This window comes from Semicossyphus pulcher, unplaced genomic scaffold (assembly GCF_022749685.1).
Source record: "Semicossyphus pulcher isolate SPU_LCO1_2020_fin unplaced genomic scaffold, fSemPul1.0.p SCAF_24, whole genome shotgun sequence".
Classification (NCBI taxonomy): Eukaryota; Metazoa; Chordata; class Actinopteri; order Labriformes; family Labridae; genus Semicossyphus; species Semicossyphus pulcher.
The window spans coordinates 15,135,001-15,154,999 of NW_027211698.1; the positions used below are offsets into that span (position 1 = coordinate 15,135,001).

At 42.8% G+C, this 19,999-nt stretch overlaps 2 protein-coding genes across 4 annotated transcripts in view; both read right to left on the minus strand.

The window, feature by feature from the left end:
* The window catches only part of LOC138603341 (indian hedgehog B protein-like), an 8,973-nt gene extending 4,658 nt beyond the window's left edge, over nucleotides 1-4,315 (minus strand). Inside the window, exons 1-2 of the mRNA XM_069675054.1 lie at nucleotides 4,016-4,315; nucleotides 584-845 (exon numbers count right to left, since the gene is read on the minus strand). Of these exons, the coding sequence (XP_069531155.1) occupies nucleotides 584-845; nucleotides 4,016-4,315 (562 nt within the window). The remainder of the gene's footprint in view (nucleotides 1-583; nucleotides 846-4,015) is intronic.
* A 903-nt stretch (nucleotides 4,316-5,218) lies between these two features.
* On the minus strand, nucleotides 5,219-19,931 carry nhej1 (nonhomologous end-joining factor 1). 3 transcript variants are annotated; one of them, XR_011309238.1, is made up of 10 exons: nucleotides 19,874-19,931; nucleotides 18,993-19,144; nucleotides 18,270-18,484; nucleotides 17,978-18,196; nucleotides 17,479-17,617; nucleotides 17,262-17,320; nucleotides 8,123-8,300; nucleotides 7,676-7,779; nucleotides 6,658-7,528; nucleotides 5,219-5,283 (listed from the first exon to the last, which is right to left on the minus strand). XR_011309238.1 is itself a non-coding variant. In XM_069675056.1 (9 exons), the coding sequence occupies exons 3-9, from the start codon at nucleotides 18,453-18,455 to the stop codon at nucleotides 7,451-7,453; spliced, it is 963 nt and encodes a 320-aa protein (XP_069531157.1). In that variant the 5' UTR covers nucleotides 18,456-18,484; nucleotides 18,993-19,144; nucleotides 19,874-19,931; the 3' UTR covers nucleotides 5,515-7,450. The 3 variants fall into 3 exon arrangements, 2 of the variants coding, with proteins under 2 accessions (XP_069531157.1, XP_069531158.1); XM_069675056.1 differs by lacking the exon at nucleotides 5,219-5,283 and having other exon boundaries at nucleotides 5,515-7,528; XM_069675057.1 differs by lacking the exons at nucleotides 5,219-5,283; nucleotides 18,993-19,144 and having other exon boundaries at nucleotides 5,515-7,528; nucleotides 19,874-19,922.
* Between the last annotated feature and the right edge of the window lie 68 nt (nucleotides 19,932-19,999).

Below are 19,999 nucleotides of genomic sequence, written 5' to 3' on the forward strand. Positions count from 1 at the left end.
AACTGTCCTAATTAATGCATTTTCCTCTTCTGGGATTACCTGATACCTGTTTTATAAAATAAAGATGAGACTGCATCTGTGTGAGTAAAGCAAAAAAGCCACAGACAGCTCACAAATACAAAAGTTTTGATGTGAGGTAGATCTTGGAACCTGAGAAAACATGAGGTGAGCGGCAGCTGAGACAGAGGAAGAAAAGAGGAAATATAAGAGCCAGTAAGCACCCACATACTTAAAGATCCAAGCAAGAAGATAGTTAGCGATCAGGGAAAGAGGAGGGCAACGACAACTGTTAGACAGAAAGGAAACTGTAGTATCAGCAGTTCCTGCAACAGAAGCCTTTTAGAAGACCCTCTAAAAGTCATCTTTGGTTGTTAACACAAACTGAATTCAGTGTTTGTCTGACCATCTCCATAAAGTTACGTTTTTGAGTCTTTGTGCCACAAAGTTCTTCATTTTCAGGCTGCCGAAATGAAGTTGAACTCTTTGTGTCTTAGTTTAAGGCTGCAAAGCTTCCCATTTAGATTGCCAGCAGTTAGATTAGTAATAAAAAAAGTTGACATCATGTGTCTTCCTCCTCGCTCACCTGACTTGACGCTGCAGTGGATGTGGGCTTTGGACTCGTAGTAGACCCAGTCAAACCCGGCCTCCACCGCTAGTCGGGCCAGCATGGCGTACTTGTTCCTGTCTCTGTCCGAGGTGGTGATGTCCACCGCCCGGCCCTCGTAGTGCAGTGACTCCTCTGAGTGATGGCCGTCCTCGTCCCAGCCCTCTGTGACCCGCAGCCGGACCCCGGGCCACAGGTTCATCACCGAGATTGCCAGAGAGTTTAACTTGTCTTTGCAGCGCTGCAGGAAAACACACACAGCTATCAAACATTGACATTATTATGTATGGAAGAATCTCGGAGTTTTGGACATATATTCAACAAATATCAGATCGAAATTAGTCCATACACCGAAAAGTTACACCACATGGCCAAGAGTATGTTGAAACTTAAACATTACAGTTATTTTTGATTGTTAAACTCTTATTTCTCAAACTATGCTTCATTTTTTTACTGCTCAAAAAGCCTCCAATGTTTTGCTTTCAGACTCTTGACATGGAATAAAACCTCTTTCACATTAAGAGACGTTTTATGCACAGTTAATCTTCTTAATGCATAAATGTATTGTTTGTTTTGTTGACTCTTCTGTTGCACTAACTCCTGTCTCATTATTGTCCCATACCACAATTAAGCGACACAACCTTTAAACTTCCTGTTTTATGATGTAGGAGCTTAAGCCCCGCCTATACTGCTGCTGCACTCTTAACTTTTAAAACAATCAGAGAGCATCAGATAGTTCCATTGACTTCCCACAATGCACTCCTGCAATACCTGCTCGGCCTGTTGTTTGTTCTTTGGTGAGGTAAGGGAGCTATGTTAGGGATGGATAGAGGTGTGAGGCGGTGAAGGGGGACTGTGAGGATGGGTGATGGGGGTCCTCAGCATCCCTCTTAACCTGGAGTCTGTTTAGGGTGAGCAAACATGAGGTAAGAGGGCCCGTTTAAGGCCACATTTAACTCCCTCCTGATCCAACTCTCAAAAAAATCCTCCCATCTGGTCAAATTACATTTTCTGGTCAATTAAAGGTCAAAATATGAACCCTTTACACTCCATAAATGCCTCAATTAAGATTGTTGGTTTTATTCCACTTGACTGACAGAGAAAATAAAGTAAATCCACAGTCACTAAAGTCTCATTAAATCAGGTCTGCAGGACTGCAGGACGTCTTGTCATTTCCCAGCAGCCCCTGAATGCGTCTCAGTGATGCAGCATTTCATGAATCTGAGCCTATTAGGAGTGAAAAGTAGGATTAAACGCTATAAACGTCTTTTTCCATGTTGGCTGTGATAAGAATAGCTCGAGGCTCGGAGGCCACAGATGCCTTTTCACAGTGTACACTGTGGATCTTAACGTCTTGTGTTTTCTCTCTGCGGTCACAGCAGTGAGCTGGACTCCATAAATCAGACGATACATTTTGCTGGTTTTCCTTTCAAGGTATACGGATCGACGGGGGTTTCTGTAGCGGCGGTTTGAGCACTAAACCGCTGGCTGCACAAACATTGGACGCGCAGGCTGACAACATGCGCCTATGCACACCTTTACGCTGCAAAAAATGTTCTCTGAACAGGTCAGCTAGTCTCTTTTTCTTCAGACGAGGAGAGAAATCTGAAAACCCAACATGTATTCTGTTGATTCCAATTTACTTAGTTTGTTTTGAGATTGTTCTGAAATCCAACCGGTTCCCTGGTGCGTTTTTCTTCATTTTGGAGCAACTTTTACGCATCATGTGAAGGAATCCCGGAAATGAATGAAAACTTCTTGGAAATAAATGAAATAATCTTTTGCTTGTAATAATCACTTTTTTTTTTTTTAAACGTAGCCTACTTTGGAAAGAAGTACGTGTAAAAAAAATGCAAAGTTAAATGTGTAAAGTGACACTTTTTATAGTGTGGCTTCGCCCTGAACAGTCGCGTCTGTATGCAGCACGGAGCGCCCAGGAAAAAGCGAATAAAAAATAAAGAGGCGAAAAAAATGTGTATAATTAAGGCTTCAACACAAGTGAAGTGGGCTATTTCTGCACATGTGCGCTGTGAAAACAAACAAAAAGTAACACGGAATAGTTAAAGACAAACAGGAGGCTGTCTGCTGCGGCTTGGAGCCCATAAATTGTGTGCAGGTCAGTGGCTCGCGCTGCGCACTGCAAAGGAAACAAGTCCTGATGGAGTTTCACCAAAAAGATTTTTGGCTGAAGAGTGCTGATTTTATCCCTCTTGACCGTCCTTAAAATGTACTTTGTGGAGTAATTTTACAGAAAAGGTTGCTATAACTGGCTAAAAACCGGACAGAAAACACCGATTAAAGTCAACTGATTTGGGGAAATCAAACTCTTGAATATTTGTGCGAAAGTTAAAAAGAATAAACTTCCTTTTACGATGATTTTTTTCTCTCTCATTTAAAGATTTTATTTTGAACATTTCTTCACTTAAACCCAGCTGAAGTGATTCGGGGATTCAGGGGGATATTTCTTTTAGTGCGCAGCGAGGTGACAGCTCCAGACTGGAGTGCGCGCTTTCATTCCCCACGTGGGTCTGTGGACACAAGCGCTGCAGCTCGGAGAGGAAGCCCGCGGTCACAAGAGCCAGATATAAATACTTTATTCCTGGGGAAATTGGGAGTCAAATAAATTCCACACGGGCCACATCAATGACGGTGTCGTAAAAAATTCTGACAGTCCAAAAGGCGACTGTTAACTCTGGCCAGTCGGGCTAAAAACGAAAACGGTAAACATGAGTCCACGCTTGACCCGGGCTCTAACCAAATACGACTTTTGGCTGTTTTTCCACCAAAAAACATGATGCAAAACAGAGGACATAGTGTTTTAATTAAGAGCGACCGCTTTTCCAGACATTTTTAGATGGGGTTGCCCTCTTTACGCACGAGCTGCCCACAGTGAACCTCTGAAAGTTCATGTGGAGACGAAAAGGAGAGCTCTGATTCAGACTGCTCACCTACACAATCCAGAAACTCACTCCACTGTGTCAACAGCTGCAAGGCTTTAGAATCGACTGAAGAATGAGCTATGCAAACACATTTTGTAATCAGCTTTCCAAAGAGCAGAGCTGCAAGAAAATTCCTCATTTTAACTGTTGAAAAACAGGGAAAATTGTAGATGTATTACTTTTGGTACATGACACTTGTTCCCTTTAAAAACCAATAAATAATTATATATGTTTTAGTAAATCGAATTAAAATTCTCCACTGATTCTGTACAACACAATTTTGTTTGTTAAGAAAGTTCTTTTGCAGTGACGAGCCTTGAGTCAACAAGAAATGCGGAACAGATAACAGCGTCCACGCGTTTAAAGACCGGGCAAAGTGCACTCAGAGATGCACAGAAATAGCTCCTTAATGAGCAGATTCTGTTGCTGAAAACAGCAGGCTAAAAGGCAATACGGCAGCCGGGAGGGTTACCTGAGTCATCATGCGGTCTGCACCTGTGTTCTCCTCATCCTTGAAGATGATGTCGGGATTGTAGTTGGGGGTGAGCTCCTTGAAGCGCTCAGAGTTCCGGGTTATTTTCCCTTCGTACCTCCCGCTGGCACCTAAAGTCTTTTCGGCCACGTTGGGGCTGAACTGCTTGTAAGCGAGCGGCGCAAGCTTCCTCGGTGACCGCCTCTTGCCGTAGCCTCTGCCCGGCCCGCAGCCCTCGCTGACCGGCGAGAGGAGGAAGGCGCACCCGGCGAGGCACGTCACCAGCGTCGGGAGCAGCATTGCTCCCCGGGGCCGGTGTGTCACCCCCCGGCGGGTGGCCAAAAAGTCACCGCTGTATTTCTCCTGATGTGTGACCCCCCTCGTGGGTCCCCCCTTAATATTTTTAGAGTGGAGGTACCGGAGCAGGACTCATTCCCGAGTCCCCAACAGTGGCCATTCCCGGCGCGTAAAAGTGGCCCGTGCGCCGCTGGAGACGCACTGGAGAAACGTGTACCTGTTCTCTGAGCTGCTGACACCCTCCTGTCCCGAGTGCGCACGGAGGCAGGGGCATAAATAGGCGAGGTGAGTTTATCTTGGCAGGCAGGTTCAAAGCTGCCCCTCAGTGTCGGAGCTGTGAGAAAAGGCCTTCAGACAGACACGGAGGCGCGCGGTGCGGAGTCTGGCTGCGCCTGTTGGCCGCGGCGGTCAAAGGGTGTCCCCACAGTGGTTTTTGCCTCTCGGGTTTGTTCTCAATGCGTCCCTGTGGCGCAGGGCTGCTGGCAGCAGTGGAAATGGAAGAGATCCTACTACAGTACAGATGAGGTGCCGCGGGAGAAGAAGGAGACCGCGCCCTGCTGGACCTGCCCTCCACTCCGTCCTCTCCTCCCCTCGGGGTGGCACAGGCCCCGCGGCCGCCTTCATCTGTTTATTGTCAGCCAAGAGGACAGACAAACACCGAGACACGAGACTGACCGGGCAGGCGCGCGCCCACTCCTGTCCTTTGGACCCTCGTCTCCAAGTTGAGACGCGTGAGGAGCAGCGCAGGTGCGCGCGTTCAGATCTGCGCTCCAAAACGTTCTCACCCCTCCTACGTGAGATTTAGAGTCGTTACTGAATGACTTAACAGTTTGTGCTGTAGGTGACGAAGTTACAAACCTCTGAGCACCGCTTTGTCACAGTGCAGGCGCCTAGTGACGTTAAACTGCCCCTCATTGTGACCAGGATCTCCTGAAAACCCCTCAAGGACCCTTCAGTGCCCAGGACCCAAACTTGGAGACAGAGAAAAATCAGGCTATGGTCAAAACATTTCAGAGATTATTTAGTTAAGCATTGAGATTCACCTGAACCAGAACTTTCTTTACCAATCCAGCAGAGAACAGACATGAACTTTATGTGTTAAACTGCACAGAATATTCAGAGATAAAGCAGAGATAAATCAAAGAGAGAGTTCAGGTTGAGATTTGCATCTTGGTTTTTAAAAGCAAACAGTTTGATTCCGCTTCAGCCACTCAGGTATAAGATTTCTCTTTATTTAAATGCTTCTTAATTGATCCTCCAGAAAACGTACAATATAGCTGAAGATGAAGCCATGAGTTTAAGATACAGGCTTGTAGTGGAGCATCTCCTAATTGTGTATTTCCAGCATGGGAACTTTCTAAGGTGACCAGGAATTTTTTTAAGTCCAAATGTAGCTCCTGCCACGCAAAAAGGTTCCTGTTACTTGGGTAAAGTATCCAATGTTACAGGGTTTGTGGTTCATTTTAGAAGTTTGTGTTTGCATTAACATTTAATAACATGGAAAGGCCTGAAATCAAACCTTAAACTTTATGTAAACAGTACTTACGAGCAGAAAACATAAACATAGGACATAAACACGGCATTCAGTAAGAAAACAGGACTGAAAGAGTCGAGGAGCTTTTGTTAAAAAATGTGACACTTTGTTAGTTTTATGTGTTATTTGTCACACGTCTGTATATTAGTTTTACAAAATACAACTACATACAACAGACAGAGGCCTCCATTATGGCCTCCATCAATGATGGCCTCCATCACCCCTCCAGGTGACTTTAGTGGGGCTACATTTTATGTTGACTGACTGATGCTTTAGATTTAGTCGCACTAATCCTTCATTTTGAAATATCATTATATCTAATGATATTTCTTGGATGGTACGGTTTTTAAGATGCCGTTAATATTGAGGAAGAAATAGCTGCTAACATTTTTTTTACTTGAGCCGACCGATATGGAGACTAGTAACAATAAAAATAAAAACTCCAATAGATACAGTAGACTCCAAGATAACCAATATGGTGGCCAGATTTTGCACTGTAATTATTAATCATTAATATAATTAGAGAATATTTAACATCATTATGAATTGTCAACTAATTCTAGTGTGGCCAAGGCATTGTTTTCTGCATTTTAAGTTTGTTTGCATGGGAATAAAACAAACATTAGTTCTCATAGAAGGTAAACTAAAATCACAGCAAAAATGTACGATAATTAACTGATATAGTGATGATATCAAAAGACAAAAATTTCACATGATCTTTGGACTAGTTTTGGGTGTTGAACTGCAAATGAGCATACCGAGTTATTTATAAAAAGAAGGTATAATGATCAACAGATCGACCTGAGAATACCTTTCCAGGGAACGTCCTCAGAATTCACTGTAATATGTTGACGTCTTTCCTGGAAATCATGAAAAAACGTTTCCAGGAAAGTAAGAGATTCAATTAACATATATACACCTTCTGCTTTTCCAGTTAACATGACGCTACTGTTCAGAAACGTTTGTCACACAGAAACTCTTGAAATCCTGCAGGCAAACAGTGACTTTTCAACTAAAACTTCAATAGCATTCCCGAGATGCTGCAACACCTTGAGTCAACATCTCACTGAGCTCTGAAAGAGCAGAGCGGCAGCTTTATCGACCGATGCCCGCTCATTATTCTCCGTCCGTCTGTCTGAGCTCAGGAGGAAAGACACAACTTCAAAGTGAATCTTTGGACTTAAACACATCTGAGTTTGTGGCTTTAAAACTTAAGAAATAAAAAGGTCTGAAAAATATTAAAGAAAAATCACAAATCTTTTTTCTCAGCACTTGAAAGTTTTAGAGTTAAAATCATCTCCTCTTATAAAATTTATTTTGTGTTAACGGACAAAAACAGCCTTTAAAATGATATTTACATCTTTAATTGACAGTTTGTTTAAATTCTTTAAAACTTCTCCAAATCCAGGCTCACAACATTTAACCAAACTAAAACTATAAAATCTACACCTAATTACAACTTTAAAAGCATCCTTCAAAATGAAAGTTTAAAACTAAGAAATGTTTTTAAGATAAAGGCATTTTCCCATTTTTCATTAAATGGTAAAGAAACACTTAGTTTCAGTTCTTAGTTGCCGTCTGTGTGTGCGTCCTACTGCTTAGGCTCATCTGAACAAGCCGACTTTCTTCTTCTTTGGTTTGGAGGACGGTCGCTCCGCAGGGTCGGAGGGGGCTGGTAGAGACTGTAGACAAGAAAAAAGTGATTATATTATCTTTTTATACTTTAAAGTGTTTTTGCTGTGATGTTATTTACATTTTATCTTTCATATAATTGTTCATAATTCCTATAAATTCCTATGAATTGTTAATGAGGGCGTCTCCCGGCGTACCTGTTGCACCGAAGGTCTGTCGGCCATCTTGGCTCCAGCTGCATCCACCTGCCCGTTCTGGTTCTGCTCTCCAGCCTCACCTTGTCCGCTCCTGACTGAGCCACCTGAGGACACGGATGATCAAACTCACTCAGAAAGTGTGAATAAAATATTTCCTGAAATCAAAGAAACTACTCTGCTTCTGAGAATGTGGTATGACGAAATCTTGAAGTGTGGAAGCTCAGCAGATCATTTTGGCTTTTATATGGTTGATCTTTTGCATCCTGGTAGCACAAGCTTGTATTTTTCCTTTGTTTGCTAAAATAAAAGGTTGGAATTAGGTTTCAAGTGTTAGGTAGGTGCTAAAATGACTCTCTGATTGGGATATATAATTTTAATTCATATTTCATTAAATGTGAAGCTTTACGAGGTCAGCGGGGAGTTTTCTAGACTTCAAATCAAACAAACCCAGATTCAAGGGGGGGTCTGGTTCTCCGGCAGGCAGCTGGTCGTCCTCAACACAGCGTTCCTCGGACAGTTTGCGTTTCCGGGTGTTTCTGTGGCCGGTGATGGCGGCGTATAGGTGCTGTAGGTCGCCATCAAAGCTCAGAGCGTCATGCTGCTCAGAACACAGCAGAGGGAGAGTCTGGTGGGAACACACAGGGGGAAACGGAGAGTTTTCTTTAAGCAGGAAAAAGGGACTCCAACATCACACTTGCTAGCTAACTTTCAGTCTGAGGTTGTGTATCAGGTGTAACAGCTGATTGAAATGCTTTTATTGGTTTATTATGCCAATAAATACTACCTGAGATCTGGGTTCAAGTGTTTATTCATAGATATGGAGTTATATCTTTATATTTTATGATAAATCTTTATAGCTACTCCTCCATCTTTACAGTCATCACAAATCATTGTCAGACTACATTTGAGAGCTGTCCCAGAAATTATTTTGATTAGTTAACTTATTATAACTTAAGGTTTGTAAACTCATGTTTGAATAAACGAGAATTACTTCTAGAATGAATTCTTCTCAGGATCCTTTAGAAAAAGAAACTCATTTGATTATTATTCTATTTTCTAAAAGATTTCCTGTTTCCATCTTCTCAGATGTTTTGCGTTTGCTTATTTCCCTTTGAATGATTTGAATAATTGTAATGTTTTTATCCTAATTTAGAGGCTTGGATGTGTTTGGACAGTACAAGGATTGGTGTCACTTTGGGCTCTGGCTCATTATAACAAAAACATTTTCAATATTTTTACAAACTAAACAATAAAGTGATTAATGGATCAAATAATCAGCAGATTAATCCAGAATTAAAATGATCATTAGTTGAAGTCCTAGTTGAAGGCAACATAGACTTCAATAGACTAGCAGTAAAATGCTGCTTTCATATGAATGCATGAGGAATAATGATCTAATGATATTTAATAATACTTCCTGATTTAATTTCACTTGTAACAGGTTTTTTTTTAAGTGAAGTATTAGTACACTATTGAAGTTCCTTGCTCTGAGGTCTGCAGCTTTAAAACCAGTAAATCCATAAACATTTGGAAGAAATTATTCAGTGCATGAACTTAAAAACATGAAAGTGTCCTTTTGACACAGCCTGGTACTTTGGGTGTGTTTGATTTATGGTCCTGCTGAGGGAGTCACATGTCCGAGGTGTGATGCAGGGAGTGTCGGGCTGCGATAAGCCTCTAATCAAAGCTGCATTATTGGCACAGCTGACCGCAGGTAGACAACTAAAACACACACACACACACTGACCACAGGCCTGACAGATAAGGGTGCGTGTAAACTCCTGCGACATTATGCAAACGCACGGCCTACTGGTAGAAAAACACTCACTATTCACTAAATCCTACTTTTTTTCCCCCAATGGACAAACTCGCAGAATTAGCTCCTCAAATATTGACCGGCAGAAATTGGTGGTCTCGCGCACGCTGTCAGGGCAGAGGGGCTCCTAAACACACTTTGGTCAGGTTTGGAGGTTTTGCATTGATTTATTTTTGTTATTTGTTTGTTTAAATATCGTAAAAATAAATGGAAATGCTCTGCTGAGGCTTAGTTCTGCTTTAGGCACAGAGAAACCAATGTGCTGAGGGGGACAGAAAGCAGCAGAAAGCCCACCTTATTCTCTCTTTATATTCACTTTCCCCCCGTCAGCCCCCCGCCCTCCTCTCTCTGGCTGCCAACTCACTTCACATTATTTGATCTGAAATCTAAAGCTCAATTTGTTGGATCCGGCTGCGCTGAGGAGCTTAAGTCAGTCGTCTTATTTGGCCATTTGAACCTGCTCCTCTCCTCTTTAAAAACCAAAAAAGAAATGGATGAAATAAACAGAACAAAAACACTGACGGGGAGGATAGAATCAGAATCAGGGTTTTTTTATGAACAATAAACAATCATTTATAAATAATGCGATACTAGGACGAGCGACAAATTGGAAAACAAATTTTCACAAGGATTTTGTGATAAATTAAAACCCTCTCAGCCAATCAAATCTTTTACATGAGTTTTTCCTCGTCAAGAACGTAGCAGCATTGCAGAGTTCCTCCAGAAACAGATGAAGTCCGGTGCAGACACATTTCCAACCAAAATACCACCAGCCCTCTCTGCACGGCCTGCATGAACCACCTGTTCACCGTGTGCTTTGTGCTCACCAACAAAACACCACAGAGACGAGCAAAGTGAATATCAAGGTCAGGAAAGACCAAACGGTTTGGAAAGCTACATTCACTGCTTGTTGCACTCAGTCAAAAGTAATAGACAGAAGTCAAAGTTGGGACTTTTTTATCATTTGCTTTCTTTTCTTGTAAACTTAAATTCAAATCCATCGTGTTTCAGAGAATCTAGTACCATAAAAATAGTATCACAAAACACAAGTGTATCGATATTTTCTTGCTGTTTCATTGTAATCATCCTTTATTGTTTATTAATTCACTTTTTTTGACACAGTCCTCTAGGAGAGGTACAGAAGTGTCCACAGGGTGTGAACTCAGCGGCGGGCAGGATTTTATCTGGTGCACTGACCAGAAAGAAACACCAGACGGGGAATAAAAAGGTGATTACAGCAGGTCAATAACCTCCAGACTGTTCTGCAGAGCTTCTGGAAAGTTCCTCCCTGACGGAGCAAAGTCTGATGCAGAGAGGAGGAAGAAGAGGAGGAGCGCTCACCTGGTGGCCACACCTCCTCACACCTCCTCTCACCCCACAGCAAAGCATGGTGTGTGGGGAAGGTGATGAGAGGAAGGTGATGAGAGGAAGAGAAGGTTTCTCTATTATTAGCATTAGGTAAACAGCTCTGATTTTAGACGACCTGCTGCTGTTGTTTTTGTTTTTCAGGTTTTGGTGCCGCAGAGTCTCACTCTCACTCTCCCTCTTCCTCCTCTCCGCTGCTGACCTCATGTTTACTCTCCCTCATTCCTCTCCTCCTCTTTTTCTCTTGGGGTGACCTCAGCTTCCCGTCCTGAGTCTGGTCGAACCCCCGAGGACTCGAGGTCACGTCCTCGGAAAAAAACTAGAGGGTTAAACTGGATTCAATGACGAGAGAAGAGACATAGGAGGAGAAGGTTGAGTTGACATGTGGCGGGGTAAAATCTGAGGTGCCGTTTCTGCCATCAGGTGAAACAAACAATTAGAAAGCTGAACTATAACCAGATATCCTCCAGGTCTCACCCCTGCACATCCTGCAGGTGTCCATCTTTTGAGGCACAAAGCTGCTGAAGTTATCTATTTTCAACCAAACCAGTCGGACATCGATCGAGGAGAGAGTTCAGAGAGGCAGAATTACTGAAAAATTCATGGAGCCTTATTGACCCCAAACTGGACAGCTCAAACACAAATGAGTCAACTCGCATCATGTAAATATAGCTGAGACGCCCAAAACAAAGGCAACAAGATTTAACATGTTCAGACAACACCAAGGTGACGTATGCAGAAACTGTGTGACGCAGAACAAAGGAAAAGTGTTAAATCTGCTGTGATGTCACCCACACTTTCCACACCTGCCGTCGTCACATCTCCCTTCAGGGTCGTGACACACAAAAAGAAGCTAATCTAAGACAAAGCTTTAACAGAGCCTGGCCGCTGGTCATGGGTCACAATTACACCTTATGTAATCACCGCGAGGGAAAGAGCAGGTTCTAACTCTGCTTTGTTCAACAGGACAAGCACTGGTGTAAACTCTGAAGATAATATCAAACAGACGACACTCTTATTTAACCACACACAAGACTTCATTGTATAAAAGCAAATTTCAAGTCTGTTTTTTAGGTAACACAGGTAACTACAGTGATTGTGTGTTGGGCTCTGACAGCTGCTAAAACAAAGGTGACCTGAACTAAGACCTGCACCTGAACGCATCCTGTAAGAGCACTGAAGCTACTCAGTGTCTGTTTTAAGCCAATTTGTACATCTGAACTGAAAACAAAGACCAGCCTTGATTGTTCTGTTTATATTACTCTTAAAAATTGGTCTTAAAATTTCACATCTCTCTACAAGTTTGAGAAATCTTCAGCTGCTTCATTTAACCCTTTTAAAGTACTTGTTCATCGCCTCCTGCTCGGCTCTGCTGCCGCGACAGGAAGTGTTAAGTGTCACAAATAAAACACAGCATTGCTACTGGACTTTTCACGTGCCGACACATTCTGCAGCCGTGTTTTGTGTTTGTGCCCTCATGTTGCTCACAGTCTCATGATGTCTTTGTGGGTCGCCGCACTCGGCCGGTCCAGGCTGGGGCCTGGCCCAGCAGCCGGCTGCTGAAGACGGGGAGCAGCCAGGCCACAGAGGGCCTAATTACAGACCCGGAGCGGGGACAAGCCTGTGGAAACTGTGTGCAACTGACGGAGGGCACAGGAGGAGGAGGAGGAGCCCCTGAGTGCAGATGGTTTTTGTTTCTCCTTACAAACTGTTTGGACCCAAGCACTAAAGCTAATGATTATTAGTTTAGTCTACAAAAGTCAGAAAATAGTAAATGTGTCCATCAAGGCTTATGACAAACAAAACATACTTCTTTTAAAGTTACATCTATCATGAAAAGATAATCATGCTTCTATTCTCTCTGCATGTTAAGTGGTAAAGTTTCTATCCAGCTGAGTCTGTAAGATCTGAAGAAAAGCTCAAACCTAGGATAAACATTTTTTAACACCAACTTGCACATATTTTTAATTTTTGCATTCTTGCAGCGCCTCCCCATGTGTTTGCTTATTTAACGTCAAGAAAGAAAGAGAGCCTAAAATGTATTTGATGGGAAACTTTGCTGTTCATTGATAAAGCATAATCTAAAATATGACAAAAGAATAGCTGGTGTCTTCAAGCCGCTGTCATTATTAGGATACCCCTTAAACTACATTATATTGTTTGTTTTCTTAACCCCAGCCTTAACTGCAACATCAGGTGAAATATTGTTGCCAGGTAAAGGTCAATATTCTGAGTTCAACATCACTTTCACGCTGTGTCCCCCCTCCCTTATATGAACCCCTCCTCCTCCTCGAGCCTCGCCTTCTTACCACCCTCGTCCTGAATTCCTCAGGTATGTGAGATAAAGAGCTGCTGGCTGCTGTTTATGAGAGCAGCCGTCAATGATTTACAGAAGAGAAAAGAGGAGAGACCGGCCTCCTTCTAACCTCCCTCCACTCTTCTCCTCACCTCGCTCACTCTCTGTCCCAGAAAGCAGAATAAACTACCGGACATATTCTGTTAGATCACTGTAAAAAAGGAGATTTTTTTTCTATGAGAGTATTATCAAATACATGTTTACAAAAATCGTCATACAGAAAACCAGCCTTACAACAAGGTTTAGTCTCTCAGGTGGCCTGCAGGAAAGGAAGACACAACTCGGGTCCGAAAAAACAACAATTAGACAAAGTAGAAGATGAAGATGCTGAAGAAGACAGAAAAGATAAAGAAGACAGCGATGGAGACAAAAAAAACATGAAGACGAGAAAAAGAAAAAGAAGGTGAAAAGAATAAAAGACGACAGGGAAGAAAAAGAACAGCAAAAAGTCAAGGAAGGTGAAGACAAAGTCCAAGACAAGACAAAGATTTATAATAAGAAGAAAAAAGAGAACTGCCATGTTGGATTCGAGACAAGTCAGTAAGTTCATAGTTTACATAGTGTATAACATGGAAGTGTGCTGACGTAGTATCTGAAATAAGTCACAACAAAAGATTAGACAGGAAATGAGCTGAGACGCAAATATAACGTACCAGGTTATGTCAGTGAAAGTGCAGGAATAATAAGGATTGATATCTAAACGTAGGTATTTCAATTAGATCCATCAGATTCACTTTTTTTCCTGTATTTGCATCAGTAACCTAAATACATGATTTAAGCAGCGAACATTAAACTAATCAATATCTGCAGCTCCCTCCATTCTTTCAGGCACGTTTGGCTGCTTACAGTCAAAGTGTGTATTTTGGAAAGCATGAGCCGCTGTGGTCGGAGGAAGTTTCCTGCACTGCTCTTTACTTAGAGCCTCGGGTTGAAGCACAGATATTAGGATTTGACTCCTCCTGTTGTGCCAGAGCAGCGCTTCATGTGGGGATCTACGTAGCATTTATGGATCATTTCCTCACCCGTTTGAGCACATAATCATTACAGGAGCTTTGACTGGAGACGTGAAGATGCACATCTCTACACTGTGAAGGGGAGAAAAAGTGTTTCTTACTGATTCTCATTTTCTTTATATGCACAACACAAAACCTGCCCTGAAAAACTCTCAATTTAAGCAAGAAAAGCACATTTGGAGTACAAAATGCCCAAATTGGAAGCAACCTTTTGGTTAACTGATGTGATTCTATGATTCTATCAGCTCAAGTGAGGTGTTTCAGTCAGCAGTGGCCTATAACGGTCAGATGAAGCAGGAAGTGGGCGACGTTCCCAAACAATGACAATTCAATTCAGAGCTGACAACTGTGACGCTGCTGCTGCTGCACAAATCACTGCTGCAACGACAACTTGGGAGCATGCGTCACCATGGCGCGCGCACACACACACACACACACACACACACACACACACACACACAATCATGCATGAAGTCTTAAAGAAAAAAAAAACAGCCTCGGTGACACACACACTAACATTTAGCGCCGAAAACCAAAAGCATGCGTCAGAGCGGCTCAGTGTGGACAAGCAGACACTCCCCTCTGTCAGGTCACGCTGCTGCTGCCACCACACACACACACACACACACTCATATACATATACACACACATACACACCACATTTAGGTCCTAAGAGAATCTGATGCGATCGTAAAAGGATTTGAACATAAATTTCATAATCCTGCAGCTCCATGACCAGCTTCAGCCCAAGTTAAGTTCAAGTGTGTGGGTCTGTGTCTGTGTGTGTCTGTGTGTGTGTGTGGGTATCAGTGGGAAGCGCATGCTAATTCCACCCATGTAAATGTTGACCTGAGCTGGGTGGGGTGTTTGTGTGGTGACGGGCCGGGGAGGGGCTCCAACAGAGAGCTGCAGGAGAAAAAGCTGCTGCTCCTGTCATCATCGTCTCTCTCACTGTCCCTCTGCCCTTCACTCCCCTTGGTGTGGGAAACGAAGGCCACAAATGGCGCACACGTACACACACACACACACACGTACACACACACACGTACACACACACACACACACACACACACACACACACACACACACACACACACATGTGGGATTGTGAAAGAGGGGGTGATGAGGTGGAAGATGTTTTGAAGAGATTTGTCTGCTCTCTGTTGGCAGCAGGAACGTAAATAACTACGGAAATGTCAAAAGGTTTAAGAAAAAAAAAATAAAGCTGGTGTTTTTTTTTCACAAGATCAGAAGACACACGGACACAGGACACTATTTGTATACTCACTTTTAAAAGGAGCATTTTGGGAAATAGGCATATCTGCTTTGTGGCATAGAGATCAACACCGCTGTCAGTAAACATGAAGCTCCTGAGAACAAACGGTTTGCTTAGCTTTGCATGACGATTATAAAGAGAAGGAACAGCTAGCCTACCACCTACCAGAACCTCAAAAGCCCACTGATTAACACATTACATCAGGCTGGTTTAATCCGTGCAAAACCGAAGTGCAAGTAATTTATAATTTACGTGTCAGACAACTATACTGTCTACACCGTGGAAACAATAAAATTGGTCAATTTTTCAAACTACAGGAAATGACCGTGAGCACATTTAAGAAGCTGTAAAAACTGTTTGCTGCTATTATTTGTGGCTTTTATCTTAATTTTTTAAAAGATTATAAAGGTTGATTTCAGTTGACTGACACTTTGATTAATTAAATCCTGATTCAAAATAATTATAAAAATATTCAAAGGTGGGTTCAGAAGTAGACCTGCCCGGAGAATTTCGTCATAGACTCAAACATGAGTGGCTGCATGGACAGACACAAACACATACATGCAAAGGCTCTTCCCTCATAGATAAATACTACACACACACGCCAAACGCCTTCACCCTTCCTCTGACACACACACACAGCAGCCAGTCCAGTGTGTGATTCTTCCTCTTGGCGCGTCCCGGAGACATTTTTCCGAGACAGGTTTGACTTCAGGTTGGACTTTGGTCTAGAGGCGGCCTCCTTGCAGCTTGGTGGAATTTGCCACAAATGAGAAGACTTTGATCCTCTGCAGCATTTCTTCTCCTTCTTCTTCTTCGTCTTCTGTGGTCTCTGTCTCTCCACTCACCTTCCCACTCCAATGATGTGATCACCAAACAGCAGAAAACAGAGCCCTGACTGTGACCCTAATGTAACTTTCCATGACTCTCTGCACCTGAGCTGGACTGTTTCCACCTCCTAAAAATAATGATTATTTTTCCTGGTTTGTCCTTTTAGACAAACAGCATCTACAAACAGACAGGTTTCCTCCAAGCGATGTAACCAAAGCCAAACAAACAAACTGTGATTTACACCAAGGTGTTTTCCTGCTTAGTGACTAATGGAGGAGATTTTCTCTCTGATCAACTTCTCTGTTCTCAACTTTAAAAGTCCCACGACATTCATGTGAAATCACGTTTAATATTTTATAAACAAAGAGTCTTACCTGCAGAGAAATGTGACGCGCCAAGGGCATCAGAATAATAATATAATTACAATATTTAATCTCACAATAATAGGCTGCATCAAACACTTTAATCTGCTCTACGGCAAAGGAGTAAAAATGGAAAATAGACGAGCAGCGACATACAGACAACCCTAAAAAATTCCACATGTGGATCTGAAATGCCAAGGTAGTCCATCAGCCTCACAAACACATGCACACGCCCACACACAGGGGTCACCAAAGCCATAGACGATAAATTCCTCACCTGTATACAGTAAACTCGTTTAATGTAAAAACACAGCACCTCGTCTCACTGTGATTGGCTGACAGTTAAGCGTGTCACGGCGATATGGGTTTCAGGCGGAGAGAGCTCCGGTGACTCCAGCAGCCGCAATGTTTTATAATGTGGTTCCTGCTGCAGACGGTTAACGATCAGGAACGGAGCGGAGAGGACGGCGAAAACATGCTAAAACAACAGTCTGCAGAGGCTGTGGTGTGTGTGTGTGTGTGTGCGTCTGTGTGTGTGTGGGTCTGTGTGTCTTGCTGACCTCTCACCTCTGCCATGAAGTCCTCTCTGTGAGTTTGCTCCTCAAAAACATCCGTTTGCAGACGCTCTGGGTTCAAACACACACACAATAAGAAGCATGATAATACATTAGTAGTAGTAGTAGTAGAAATAGTAGAGGAGAAGAAATAGTCAAGTAAGTTCAAGTACCTCTAATCACAGTACTTAAGTTAGTCTACTTTGTTACTTTGTGTAATATGTGTGTACCTCTGCTGAGTGTGGCTCCATTCTCTCTATAGTCCTGGATCTCAGCGTCCTTCCTCACCAGCAGACCTCCAAGCTGCTGCACCTGTCGCTGCAGCAGGTGGCTCATCGCCAGCAGGGGGCGTACCAGCTGGACACACACCTAAGAACACACACATGATGCTGTCAGGGAGGAGGAGGGTTTTACCTGATCAGGTTTCTGTCTGAACTCACAGCTGGTTTTAGCATCTTTTCTCGACTCATTTTCTATAAAATATCAGTTTAATAAATTAAAAAAATGGGTTTGAGTGATTTTGGCACAGAGCTATAACATTTCGCTGATCTTTTCCCAGAATAAAAATGCTCAAGTTTTTAGGGCATAGCCACCAAATAAAAGCCTACACATTAACTGGGTAGCTGGGGGACAAAAACAGAACAAAACTAAAACATCACCAGCTTTAAACCCACAAAGGTTTCATCCACACATCTCCTCAAAAGTACAAATCTGAAATGTGGAGCATACCACAGTGACGGGGGCGGGGGTGCAGTGAAACTCCCAGTAGAAGGGCAGCCCTGCCAGCTCGCTCTTCAGCTTCATGCTGATGTTTCCTTCCTGTCGTGTCAGAGAAATCTGGGCCTTGCCGCCCTGTCGCTGGTTACTTCCTGTCAGAGAGGGCTGAACCACCTCACACAGGTGAGAGAAGAACGCGTTAACCGGGGCTCGCAAACGTCTGTTCAGCTCCTGAGAGGAAGAAGACAGGATTTATCATTTTTGCTTCATATTATACGTTTCTCCCCCTCAGAGTTGTGTGTACCTGAGCTCTTTTCTGGATGGATGCTGAGTCCATCCTCTCCTCCCACACACAGTGCATGTCTGTCAGCAGGACGTGGTACGATGCTTCCCCAAACCAGCTCTTAGCAAGTAGCCGGCAGCCACTGATGCTCACAGGAAGCCAGGGACGCTGCAGAAGGGCATCAGGGGATGCTCCACCGGCCTCCATCACGGCCCAGAAACAAGAAACTCAACAGACTAAACAGAAAAGACACATTCTAGTTAGTGGAAACGCACACTGTTACAAAAGACATGAAACTGTCCTAAATCTTCAGTGCGAAAGATGATCAGTTGTGTTAGAAAATATCTGGTTCCTTAAAACAAAGACAAAGATATACGTCTGGGAAGTATACTACGACTCCCAAGGTGCATTTCAGTATTTTTTTTCCATTGGAGTAAGTGCAAAATAGAGGTCTATAAACTGTATTGAAAAAAACTTTATTTAAATGACCTATTTTATACCGACTTCTGGTTATGTACACAACTAAGAATCACTTCATTTGCTAAATTATTTTCAAACACTTATGATTCTGTGATGAATGCGAGTTAACAGTGCAATGCTATTTTGGCAGTTTTACATAGTGATCAAACCAGGTAGACTCTCCAGCATGTCTTAGGTTGTTCCTGGAAGAGGATGCCAATGAACACCCTCGCCCATAAGCATGGGGTCATTTTTTTTATCAAACCTGTTTTCTTAATCACTCACGTCCAAAGAATGCGCTCCCAAAGCCTGGCCTGAGATCTGTTAAAGCCGCGTTACAGACGCCGTCCTGGCCGCATAATCACCACCTTTCAGAAGGAGACCGCAGTGGCAGCTCCTGTGGGTAACAGGCTCCTCTCTGCTGATCTGTAATGGGGCTGTTTTCGGGGAATAAAACGAGGTATTTCTCGTCAGTCGCCATTTGAAACAGAGTACACGTTTCAGAGGTGAATCATGCCAATTTAGAAATCGCAAAAATACCAAATCAGTCACTTTGTGACCATAATATAGAGCCATGTAAAGCTGAACACGGATGCCAGCGGTTAGAGGGTATCAGAAGAGGATGCAGTCCTGTCACGCTCCGTTCTCGGCACCAAACTCCATTCACTAATCTCGAGATCTAAGGCACCTTCGCATTTCAGAACGCATTTTACCTGATTACTGACTTACTTAAATGATTGTATACATCAACATACGTTACTTTTTAATTCGGCAAGTAGCAGTTACAATAGGGAATGCGTGAAGCAAAGCCTTACATAAAAAACACAATTTTTTTCACTAACTACTCTGCAGTGGGCGGAGGCTAATAGCAGGAATAACATAAAAAAAGATACAGTAGTAGTTAAGTATTGATTCATACGCCTCCTCATTTCAAAAGTTAGCGACACTTATGACGAGGTTCTCGTATTTAATTCAATGCAACAATACGATGGTTATGACCTTAAATCTCACTGAGTTAGCTAGTTAGAAGTTAGCTAGTTTTTTTTGTTGTAGACTTTTTGTAACGTAATTCCCTACAGATCAGTCGTTGTTTCCCCACAACATTGTAAAACACACCATGACACATTTTAAAATACGAAACAACAGAATTACTGCTTTAAAATTACCAAAGTTTGCTACGATGGATACTTCTTTCCTACCGCTTCCTGTTGACAGGTAAGGATTCCAACACCGACGTGAAACAAAAGCGTGTTGGAAAGGTTCCGCTTATGGGAATAAAAGTACCATATTAC

Coding starts and splice junctions, on each gene's coding strand:
- nhej1 (XM_069675056.1), bottom strand. CDS start 18,455: ATGGAGGCCGGTGGAGCATCCCCTGATGCCCTTCTGCAGCGTCCCTGG. Junction 18,197..18,269: donor CCATCCAGAAAAGAGCTCAG/GTACACACAACT, acceptor TCTTCCTCTCAG/GAGCTGAACAGACGTTTGCG. Junction 8,301..17,261: donor GAGAGGACTTCATGGCAGAG/GTGAGAGGTCAG, acceptor TGTTCCCACCAG/ACTCTCCCTCTGCTGTGTTC.